Raw genomic sequence first — 12,910 nt, forward strand, 5'->3', positions numbered from 1 at the left:
ACTTAAAAAGTTGGTGAGTGTTGCTGTGTAATGTTAAATGCAGAGTTTGATTAAAAGCTACCTGCAAGGGAAGGCTTTAGCTTGTGATGGAAGTCAGGATGGTAGTGTTATATCCCCACTGCCTGTCAGTTCCACATCCTGGAAAGGCTTTTTTTTTTTTTTTGAACAGTTTCTAGTTACTGTTAAAATTGCTAGGATATTGACAAATATATGCGCCTACTGGTTACCTTCTTCTGGAATAGAACTGCAAGTAGGTTGTACAGGAGAATTTCCTTATTTGCCTTGCTTTTCTAGCAGATATCTTTATATCTTGCACCTAAGAATAATAGGAGCAAGTCGGTGTTACTGGTTTCTTCTTAGCAGATCTTCGACACAAAAGTGCTAATTTATTGGAATTGCTGTGGAAAGTGTTGTGGTTTAGGAATGGTATTTCCCAATTTAGTGTTCCCACTGTAACACTCCAAACCACATGCTGCTCTCTCACTACTCCCTCTCCCTCCTGCTGCAGCAGGCTGGAGAGAATTGGGGGCACAAAAGGTAAAGATCATGGGCTGAAATAAGAACAATTACCTGCAAACAGTAATAAAATAAGAAAACAAATAGTAAGAGCAACAATATTAATAATGAAGTGTACGAGAGTGGCGAACAGTTCACATGGGAATGCTCACAACACAGAAACCCCCAGCAATACCTGACCGTACCACCACGCTCCACAAGTGACCCCCCTTCCCCCTTTCCTGGATGGGGAGGTGGTATGGAATAACCTCTGGGTCCTGGCCATGCCCCCTTTTGGCCACTGCAAAAGTTAACCCTGTCCAGAGCCAGGACAGGAAGTAAAGAGTTTTCTTAATAAAATCCAAAATTTTTTTTTTTTAAATTTATTTTTTTATTATGCACACACCCCCCCCCCACCCCAGTACTCCTCTGTACTCCTCTGGTTAATTTTTTCAACTGCTGAGTGTGTGACATATGAGGTCTGCTAGGGAAAGTCTTGCAGTGGTTCTGAGAAACAAGGTCTCACAGTTTTCTTCAAAACAGCAAAATCCCCAAGTCCCAGAAGTGTACAACATTGTGAGCCACTAATTTTTTTTTTTTTTAATTTTTCCCTTCATTATGAAAGGGCAGGTATAGCATTAAACTTTAGTGTTATTATCCCAACTTTTAGAAGGAAGCAATGAAAAATGTTCATGAGCCCTTATGGTAAAATTGAACTGTTTACTTTTCTCTGGGGATATAAATGGAAGATATGTGTGGGGTGGATTCCACCTTGAGCATCTGAGCTGTGTTTGTGGAAGAATGTGTCTCATGCAAGAAGAGCTGTATACAGCTTTGAACACTGAATACTGCACTGTGATAGGCAATAAATCCTTATTTCCTTTCTCAACACACACTTACGTTCCTATACTTGGTCTATGCCATAATTGTAGTCTATTCTCAATCACATTTGTTTTTTATTATCTCTTGACGCTTTTCTCTTTATTACTGTTGCTTCTCAAATTCATGGCAATATGTGCAGATAGGGTTGATGTCTGTTATACTGACAGCAGTATAAGCTGAAAGGATGGTGCTGATGTCCTGTTGACTTGTAGGATTTCATAAACATACAGCAAGAACGTTATGATGACAAAGTATTTAGAGATGGCACAATATTTTTCTGATGGTTACTCCATTAATGAAAAATAAAGTTCCTTTATCTTTGATCTATTGAAAATTGGCATTTATTCCAATTAGTTCTTTGAGCTGCAGGTCTGAAAAAATATTCAACAGGAAAATGGATGAAGAGATTTGGCAGTAAAATACGGGGGTTTTGTCTCCATGTTGGTCACTTAATCTGTTTTGCAGGCTACTGTCTGCTCAGTGATTCACAAAATTAATTTTGTCTAGTTTCTGGCATACTGAACTGTCCTAGTATTAGTTCCTGTCACAAAGATATGATTGCTGTAACTGACATGCTTCCTGGAAGTCTTCATAAACTTCCTTGGGATTTGAATTAGAGGTGCTCCCTTTAGCTTAGTTACTTCAGCCCAATTCCAACTTGAGTTACCACTGTGATTTATTATTCTGTTACACTTTGCTACCTGGGTTAATGATAATTTTCTCACAACCTGTAAATTCAGGAGAGAGAAAAGCCTACTTCAGTTAGTTTTTGGATGTTAGAGAAGAGATGTGTTAGAAGGCTTCTTTACCCTTTTCTGTTGGAACCAAACCTTTGAACTTTTTACAAACCTGTTTCTGATTATAGATACGGGGACAAAACTGTTGATAACACTTCTCTATGTCTCTTTTCTAGGAGAGAAATGTGAGATGGCTGATGAAATGAAGGGTGGTAATATAGATAGAAAATTTTTCTGTCAGTGAAATTGGGGGTGTAAGGGAGGAGAGGAGGTAATTTCCTGACAAGTTCCTAAATTCCAGCCAAAAGCAATTCTAGTATGAAACCCCCTAGCAGTAAAGTTAGACCTGTAAAGTTCACAAATTCAGCTATGTTTTACTTCCTTACTTTAATTCCAATGAAGTGGCTTAATTTTAATCCCAGTTTTTCTGCCTTCTCAAGTCTGTTGCCAGTATTAATGCTTACTGAATGCAGCATCACATAGAATCAGAGAATCATTTATGTTGGAAAAGATACAAGTGATGCCAGATGGACTTGGGGATGCTTCTCTATACGCAGGAAAAACCAGACCAGCTTAAGAGCTCCAGAAGAATAGCTAATGAATTTACAGTCTTGTTACCTAATATTGTAAGTCACAAGAATTTCCTAACTCCTATATTAGTTCATGTTATATGTTTATATCTAAGAATTACAGCTCACTAAGCTACAATTTTCTTGAAAATATGTTAAGACAGCATAATATAGTGGTTGAAAATCATGATTAGTAGTTCAGTTAGTAGAATAATTGGAAAATAGCCAGTTGTCTGGGGCTTAGGTTTGTGCTTTTTTAATTTTTTTGAAAGGACATGTAGCTGTTTAGAACTGTAGTGCTTTAGCATTATGTGCTTTTCATACCTTTAACTTGTTAAGCTGCTTAAATTACTTGAGGAATTTATTTGTCAATGTGACATGTTAGTTGACACAGCCAATCTTCTGGTAGCTTCATACTGCAGCATATGAGCCTCATCCTTGCTTACCTAATTTATTTCTATATCACAAAGAAAAGCATAATTTTTTAAAAGGCTTTAAAATTGCAAGGCTCCCAGCTTTAGGATAAAAATGAGTCTGTCAAAAATGATAGTGCCAGGTGATGCCTTGAGCATGTACTCTAATTCATTTTCCATTATATGAGCAGACCTTCTAGAAGAGAAGGCATTGGCTGTCATGCTAAAAAAATCATTTACAAGTAAGGCTTTTAATTTTTTTTTCCTCCTCTCACTTTAGTAGTCCTAAAGAGAAGACTAAGAAACCCTCCTTCCTGATGGCTGGTCTCTCTGCCATCACTCAGTGGTTGGTTCTTACAGTAGCATGCTAGTCTGAGAAGCTTTATTTCAATTATCAATAAATGTTTTGAAGTTTTGTTTTATCTGTTTTGAGTGAACTTGAGCCCATAAGCCACCCTGCATAGTTTGCAGTAGTGGCTGTAATTGCTAATGTACTTAGGGACAGCCTCATATTGTAACATTTAGTGTGTTGCATCTAGGAATTACAGGCTTTGCTATATTTCTCTCGAAAAAACTGCACAGTGTTTTCTTGCATTTTACATGGCACCATGCAGTGCTGTTAATCTCCTATTTTTTACTGGCTTGGAAAATCACCCAAAGTGCTGTAAGAAAAATTTACTTTGCCTTGTAAAATTTCTGTGCTGGAGCTCCAAACTCTTAAATTCAGCAATAATCATCCCAAAAGATTCCCTATTATATAAAGTATTTTATTTTAGAATGTTGTCTTCAAAAGGGGACTGGGAAAAAGCAGTCATAGACATGATAGAAACAGGCAGTGTTTTGGATTAATGTAAAGTAACAGGATTGTGACATTCAAGTATCAATATTGAAGTTTAATACTTTCCTTAAGTTTTGAAATAATTGCTCCTCAGTGAGTGACCATATTTTTGCCTGCAGTTGTTTGTTGCTTATGTTTCTGACAAACAGAGGGCCAGAGAGGTATCCTGCCATTTTTGGTTAGTTCTGAAATTACTCATAGTGCTGCTATCAAATACCCTACTATATTCAGTAATTGGTGTAGTCCTTGACTGTCATCTCAAAATAAATAGAAATAAATGACAACATAGAAATAGATGGAAGATCGGAAGAACAGAAGAGAATGGGACAGCAGGGGAAGAGGAGAATGGTGTACAATGAATAGACTAATTCAATATTTACTATTTCTGTAATTACTTGCTGCTGGTGTTTCAGCACAGAAAGGAAATTTGCATTTCTGTTGGAAAAATCTGTCATATTGTCATCTTTCATGTCACTGGTTGATTGCTACTTTTTTCTTCTGTCTCTCTAGATTTGCGCAAATTGGAAGGAAGCAGGAATGAGGGAGAACAGTCATGATGTCAAAAGAATCCTGACTATGTTTAAGACACAGCAATTGAAATGCTCTATGTTAAATCTAGGCATGATTTTCTAGAGCAGTTTCTTCTTTTACTAATACACTCCTTTAAAGCAAACAAAAATATTTTTAGTTATACTTAGGGGAATGATAAATGCTTACACATAGAGAAATCTTTAATTAGTGAAAAGGCATTTTCTGAACAGGTCAATTTAATTAGATCAGCAAAGCTGTTAGGTACTTTGTTTTGGGAAACTATATCCTTTGGCTGTTAGTACTGCTTCTAGGAAGATTTCTTTTTTTTTTTAATGAAAATAGTATATTTCAGTTAAAGTCACATCATGACAATATAAAAATGACATTGAATCCATGAGAATGCCCTGAGAAATCAAGTTAAGCCAAGCAATAGCCACTGCTGCTTTTCTGTCTTGTATTCAGTTTGTCTTTGGAGCCTGGTGCAGACACTATGAGCTTTCTTGCCACTTGAAATATCTTGAGGGTTAAAACTGATCCAAGCATAAAGTTTGTATTTAGTTCTGAGTTTGCAAAATGTGAGTTGTTTCCGTTTTTGTTTCCAGCTTACAAGCAATTCACTTGTAGGGGTTGGAAGGAAGGGGTTTCCCTCTTCAATGTGGAAAATCAGGTTTATTGACTTCAGAAGTGTGAGCCCTATTTTTTTAAGGTTTGGTTACCTCGTGTATCTGCAGCTTTAGCACCTCCAATCTGAATGACAGGATTTCCGAACTACAGAAATTTCAATAGCTGACATCTATTGAGCTTGTATTTCTTCAGAGGCTGGCTGTGTGCCAGAAGTATTGCATCCATAGATATACTTTTCAGTCCCCTTAGGACATGTGCTTGGCTGCATGCCAGTTGTAATAGAATTAATTGTAAAACAGAGTTTTTTCATTTAAATATGACAAATCTGTCTAGTTCATAAATGACTCTGGAACAGGTATTTAGGCACATAACCCCTCACTAACCTCCTTTAGGGATCTCATCTTCGGTATTGTGTTTCTAACTTCCTGTAGACAGGAAAGGGGGAGCCCTAAACTTCTCACTTTACTCAACATAAATTTAAAGCTTGTTATAGAGAACATCACTGACACAGGATGAATTGCTTTCATGAAAGAATCACAGACTGCTTTGGGTTTGGAAGTGACCTTAAAGATCATCTAGTTCTAAGCCACCAAAAGAGAAATCTTTTTTGTTTTATTACATGGCTGAATATAGCTGCCATAATTACTCTATGTGTAGTAATTTTGTCAGTAATTGTGGAAAAATAGGCCAAATTTAGCTTAGAAGAAATTCATAGGATTCAGTGAAAACAGCATGTGAAAATACTGAATTTATATTCTACTGACTGACAAGTGAAATATGAGTAGATACTAATACACTTCTGTATCAGAAAATATAAAATGCGGTTTAAGACTGAACAGAAAAGAAAGGGACTTACCTGGAAATTTACTTCACATTTCACTACATACTTTCGATACAAAATGGTCAAAGCTTAATGACCAAAGTGAACATTTCAATAGGGATCTAGACAGTAAATAAATCACAAGGTATAGAATGTAATCTGTTCTTTAAAAGTTTACTTAAGACTTAACACAATATTTCTTGGTTCCAACAGTGACGTAATGAGGTAAATTCCTTCTAGACTTTAAGTTACCCCAAAAGAAAGACTAAAAAATAGATACCTCATAAAAAAACCCCCACCAAACAAAAAACCCCCATCACAATAGAACAACCAAAAAAAAAACCTCCAAGAGGAAAAAAACCCTATGCCTAAATTTTTTTTCTATATTGTTTTGAATGCTTCAGTAGAACAAGAATGGTTTTGGTGATAGGAGACACATAAACCAAGAAAATGGATGTCAAGTAGCTTTAACATATTATTGATTAATTTGATATATAATACTTGAAGACAATACCATGTTAATAGTCTTTCAATCATGTCCCAAGCCAGTAAAGTTGTGAGCTGTGCTTTAAATTTCCAAGTCTGTGTGCCAGTTTATATGCAGTGGTGTCACATTCAAAAATGCTTAATCTCCAGTAGATTCCCACCAAAGTCAATGGACACTGCTCCAGTCTCAGCTCTGTGGTTATCATGCCTGTAATTATCACTGTAGATGTAGACTCAAGAGCACAGTTTATGTTACTGCTCTCCCAATTAACCTTGGCTCATAGTAGAATCACATTTCAGTAGAATCTCAGTGAAGCTAGTAGATGGATAGATGGATTTTTACTCAACAAAAATCTTCATGTGTTTGAAGGAGGACTAATGTGATACATTAAGATGGAAGTTAATCACTTAAGATGCAAATAGAGGATTAAACTAAAGAGCTTGTGTTTTATTGCTTCTAACAAGGCTTTTTTTCAAAAAGCAACTGGGTTATGTACTGGGTTATGCAAGTAGTATGCAATGTACTGGACTGTGCATGTGAGGACCCTGGTCCAGTGAAGTGACTGGGAAGGAGAATGTCAGTCATGACCTCAGTGACAAAGTTATGTGGATGTGTCGCACTGGACAATAATGAGAAAGTTGCCTCACATTTATTATGAAGTAAAGTTTAGTACATGGTGAATTATTGCAAATTGGTAGATAAAGATTTATAGTGTAATTTCCTCCAGAGTAATCCAGTTCATGCTTCCATTTGCTGAGATGGCTTCTCTGCCATGTTCGGTTGTTTTTATTTTATTTTAATAAAGATGAGATGAGACGGCAGGATTTATCTCCTTAATGCACAGGAAGCATAGAAACTGAGATAAATTTCAGGCCTTTGATGTTAATAATCCAAGTCCTGTATATTTCAGTTGGGCTAGCATTTCACATACAAATTATGGTACAAGATAATTCTATTGTGATTCATAGTGAAGAGGGAAGAGTGGTAGAAATAACAGCAAAATGAAGGAAAAAGAAGACTCCCTTTAGCTAGTAAGTACTAGATATTAAAGTTGTTTTTGAACTACTAATATTTATCGCAGGGGTGGGGAGCTTGCCCATGTCAATGACATCATTGTAAGATACAACTCTATAGTTCCTGTTTCCTTAGTCCAGCTAAGTAAAAGCTTGTGAAGAATTTATTACTCATTTACTCAGTATCACACCATTTAAGTTGTGTTTGGCCTCACAACTTTTGTAAGGGAAAAGGAACTGGTTGTGAAACAGATATGCAGGTCTGTAATAACTTGAAGAAACATGGAAACTGAACATGAAGCACAGCTTCAGTTCAAACATTTTTACTATCAATGAATAGTCTGTGACTTTAAAATATTCTAGAGAGGAAGAAGAAAACATGTAACATAATGCTTGTTTTTCTATATTCAGTGTGCACATTTTAATCAAACTTCCATTAATAAATCTTTTCATAATTCAATTTGTTTTATTAAAAATGTGAATGTTTGCCAAAAAAAAAAATAACAGATGTGGAGAGTGACAGTCAACTGCATTTGTGGCATAAATTAAGTTCTTTATGCAATCCCATTATTACCAGTTAAAGTTGGTAAAACTGTATTGAAGAATGAAGTCTGTGTCCTACTGGTGAAACCCTCATAAGTTTTGAAGAATGATGAATATTTATGTCATATAAAGTGGCTTCAAATTGCAGAGACCACCTAATTTGTTGAACCACCTTACTGGTTGCCACTGTGTCATCATAGTTTCCACAGGAGGGTTATTCAGAGCTGCTCAGCTGTATTAGTCTTTTCCAGTTTTACTACCATTGCAGGGTCCCTGGCCTTCCAGCAGCCTGAAGTACAACAGCTGCCTCAACATGAATTTGGCACAGTTTACCAGAAAAGCGAGGAAAAAAAATAGGGGTGGATATCGAAATGCTGGTTTTGTCCTCAGCTTTTTAATATTTTAAGGATAAATACAGTCTCCTGCTAATGTATCAACTGCCCTTAGCTGGCTCTCTTTTGTTTGTTCTGGTGATCATAACAGTCATTTGTAGGAAAGCCCAAGAAGCTGTATGTCTGACCGTATTATCAAGCACAGATACATTGTTCTGGTCTCTAGGGAAGAAGCAACCAACAAAACAAAAAACCTCTTGCAGTCAACTGCAAAGAACAGGTCTTAAAAATCAAGCTCCTGAAAAAATATTTAAACAACTGTTTGTCTTCCAAAACTGCAAGCACACAGCCATTCTGATTTGAAGTCTGCATGATTTGTGGTGAGTGAGGTATTTCTGAAAGCCAGGACAACTTGTGTGTTAGGATATAAGAGCCCTGTGTTACTTACCTGCACTTTTTAAACTTTTTTTTCATCTTTTAAATTCGTTGGTTTTGCTGGAAGATCGTAATGAGGAGCAATTCATCTTTATTTGGGCATCAGACAGGGGAGAGGAAGATTGATGTTTTCTTTATTAGTGGAAAACTCCAGAAAGTTTGTCCTCATTATATTCTTTAGGTCCTGATCCAGTAAGGCAAATATCACCCAGACTTCCAGATCAATTATTGAAGTGTCTTCATCATGTTCTTTTCCTCAGCAAGGAGATTGACATTGATTGTTTTGTGATTCTGTCTCATTAGTCTCTGCACTGAGAAGCCATAAATATGCCAGTGTGTCTGTGCAGAGGATCTCCATTAGGGCTTGGGCTGAGACCACCCACTCATTTGTCCTGAGCAGACCGGTAGCTGTCATATAGCACCTTTTCATTAGCTACTGACCTGGACTGAATGTAAACTGGTGACCAACAGGGGAAAGGTATTTTGTATCCCATTATTAATCCTCAGAGCTGTCAAGTATTTTCATTAAAATTTGTCAATAACTTCTTTATCCTTCAAGTAAGTCTGCTATCATGCAGTTGTAAACTTAGAGTTTTTTGCTTTGTAAAAGTGCCAGAGCATGTCGTTGTGCATATATGACTGCAAACCCTGCTGCTAGAAACTGGGGGGTTTCCAGTGGCTCTCAATGCCTACATTTCTATGGGTCAATACACATAACAGTGAGCATGCACACCAAATGCCTTCCTGCCCCAAATCAGTGTTTTTCAGCTGTTTAAACAATTATTTGGATTTTCTTTAAAAGTTGTAATTTTATTCCTGTAGACCATCTGTTTTATTTAACACAGAACGTGCAGTGGGAAAGGGACAATGACAGGATTACTGTCAAGTTAACTACACAGCATGTGCATTTTGTTGGGTAGTTAAGGTGTACATTGGATAGTTGAAAAAACAGTTGATAAATACTAAGTTTTAATTGTGAAATAGTCTGATTCTGTCAAGTGGTAGGATTTTACATAATCCGACACAAAAAATAACGTGTATTAAATCTGTGCTGAGATATTGACATTTTAGCAGTAGACTGCATTAAAGAGGACGTTTTAGCTGGTGTGATGCAAGGTTCCTCACAATGCCAGTCTGCAAGAAAACACTTTTATTCTTTGTTTTTTAATAATTTTTGACAAGCATGGATAAATGAAAATGATGGGCAACATGAGCAAATAGAGCTTTGTTAATAATTTTTGATCAGATAACTTTATGTCTTGGTTGATATAATTAAAGATTTTTCTCCCCTTTATCTGTGAAATGACCACTTGAGCCTGTAAATAGCACTGTTCCTTCGATGTTATTTATGCTGGCACCTGTCATCACTGTGTATTGTAGGTCTCCTGACTAGCCTGAACTTGAGTGCACTATGCCATTTGGAAAGTGCCAAAAAGAGTAGAGCAGTCATATATTTTTGGTGATTCCAGTAAATAAAAATTAATCATGTTTGACAAATGTCTGTGGCCTTATAGTTCTGTAGGTAGAAGCTACAATTTTGTGACTGTATGCAATGAGCTGTCCTTTTATGTTCTAGAAACAGACACAGAGTGCAAGCAGCTAAAACTAATTATGTTAGTCTGTTAAAAAAGGCAATTACGCAAAATCTGTATATATTCATTCTGCCAGTATTAATGGTACATATGCTTAGTGCCTCTCATTTTGAAGAGATACTGAATATAGATAAGCCACTGTAACTTTTGCCAGACCAAAATTGCCAGCCTTGGACTTAAATGTGCAAAACTGCGTGTTTGATTATCACCTTCCCCTGCCAATTGTTTTAATTTATGATGATTTTCTTCATCACTTTTTGTTCTTAACTATAGTTATATGCTATTAAAAAAAAAATTGTGTTTAATATATATATGTGTGTGTGTGTGTGTGTTTTTACTGCACTAGTAGAAGAGGAAAAATCAGTCTGGGCTATGTGTTATATGGTTATTTGTTTGGGGCTTTTTGTTCGTGGGTTTGTTGTTTTGTTGTTTGGGTTTTTTTATAAAGCAGGGATGAGCCACTGCAGTATAAGTTAGTGTACTCTATCATGTAGTTGCACCATTGGGTTGAGGGGAACCTTGTGCCATGTGGATTTGACTTTAAGGAATATGGGTTTACCAAAGGAAGCTTACTAAATAATAAGGCTAAATTCTTACCTGCAATGAACATTCATTTTGTGAAACTGGAATTTTGTAAATGTTAAGCCTGCTTGTATCTCTGCCAGGATGATCTCTTGAAATATGGCCTCTGTATTGGTTTTGGTGGAACCTGGTCTTCATATAGTTCTTGGTGTGCTGCACAACTTCCTTCACTCTATTTTATTGTCTCTAAGACCCCTGAGGGAAATACTGAGAATCTAAAGCAGCTGTAATCATGAACAGACCTCGTTGTTATTCCTATGTTAACCTGTGGGATAATGCAGGATGTCTGCCATTTCTGTTTCCAGACCACAAAACTTGAGAAAGCCTATGTGGCTGTATCTGTGAAATAACACTCAAGGCAACTCGAGAGGTGCAGACCACAATGCCTTTCTTCCACAGGGGTTAAGCTTTACTGTTCTTTATCCTGCAGGCTGCCTATTTTATAGCACAAACCACAGTAGCTACTTCGTGGGGTAGGGATAAACAAGTCGCAGGTGTCTTACTGAATATGCGATGTTGATTTGTGTTTGAGTGTCAGACAAGGCTGATCCAATATCACAGTTTTCTTAAGAATAATCACCACTAATGGATCTGCTCTGGCACTTCTAGACCATAATGCAACTATAGTGGTTGGTGATTCCAGTGATAAGGAAATTTCTGTCTTAGAAAATGTCTATTCTTTTTACCATCATTTCTGTTATGCTTTGGTTTTGTTGGTTTTGGGTGTTTTTGTCCCATGACCATTTTGTCATTCCATTGACCATTGTCTTTAAAAATTTCCATTTCTATTACAGTTGTTTTATGGTTGTCAGAATTGATTTCTGATAAAATCTTACTTCCCACATTAAAATCAGAAATACATATTTTTTTTTACTTTCCACATTAAACCCTAAAATATTTTGTATTTATGTACTTTCATTTGTGGTAACTTTACCTTTGCCTGTGTATATAGTGTTATTTAGGATACGAGGAAAAGAAACGGATCTGCATGAGGGGATATTAGGAAAAGGTTTTTCACTGTGGAGGTGACTGGTCACTGGACCACACTCTGCAGGGAAATGGTTACAGTACCCAGCCTATCAGAGCTCAAGAAGTATCTGGAAAACGCTTAGTCACGTGGTTTTAGGTAGTCCTGTGAGGAGCAGGGAGTGTGGGAGTGAATGATCTTTATGGGTCCCTTCCAACATGAGAACTTCTAGGATTCTGTGATTTCATAAAACCACAGCATGCTTTAGTTTCCCCATCCCCCCCACCCACTTTTTTTTTAAGAGCATCACTAAAGCTCTGTCCTAGTTTCCCTTCTGATTTTAGCTTGGGTAAGTGTAATGCTTGTCCAGAAGAGTAGCATGGAGCTAATGTTCACCCAAAAGCCCTGTATAATACTTTTTGCAATGTTTCTACCCCTTCCTTACTTCTTGGATATTGATGATGTTGGATACATTTCTTCCTCAGTCTGGAGATCTGCTCCATAAAGTAGCTGACCACAAAACTTACTATAGCACTTAAACATTCCTATTTATTTAGGTTAAAGTCTAGTGATAATAGTAGTTGTTTTTCTCCAGTGCCTGGAATTTGGAGATTTTAGCTATACATGATTGCTCCAGGGTGACACACTGTTAAAATAATTTCCCCCCTTTTTTTTTTAGGGACGCAAGAGTGAGGCAGAGAAGTACTTCATGAAGGCTATTCAGCTGGATCCTACCAAAGGAAACTGCTACATGCATTATGGTACGTTTCAGATAGATAGGATTTCCACACATATTCCAGGTTTGCTGTTAATCTCTCCAAGTGATTAAAGGTTTGAAAAGTTCTACTGGCAAAATATCTTCTTTAAAAGGAAAGATATTCTACCATATATTACTTCATTTCAATTTTTCAATCATTTTAGAGGGAGAAGGATTTCATATTTTGCATAGCTTTCCTCCTATGAGAGGAATTTCAGTATTGCTGTCTCTCTGGGAAAGAACAAAGGTGACTATTGCCGTATGTCAAAGTTTCATGGCCTGGAATATTAATG

The 12,910-nt window shown here is 36.7% G+C and overlaps 1 protein-coding gene across 1 annotated transcript in view; it reads left to right on the forward strand.

Annotated features, from left to right (window-relative positions):
- Positions 1 to 12,910, forward strand: part of TMTC2 (transmembrane O-mannosyltransferase targeting cadherins 2) — a 235,776-nt gene that overhangs the window by 178,745 nt on the left and 44,121 nt on the right. Inside the window, exon 9 of the mRNA XM_039571159.1 lies at positions 12,540 to 12,621. Coding sequence (XP_039427093.1) covers positions 12,540 to 12,621 — 82 coding nt within the window. The remainder of the gene's footprint in view (positions 1 to 12,539; positions 12,622 to 12,910) is intronic.

Source organism: Corvus cornix, chromosome 1A (assembly GCF_000738735.6).
Source record: "Corvus cornix cornix isolate S_Up_H32 chromosome 1A, ASM73873v5, whole genome shotgun sequence".
In the NCBI taxonomy this organism is placed as follows: Eukaryota; Metazoa; Chordata; class Aves; order Passeriformes; family Corvidae; genus Corvus; species Corvus cornix.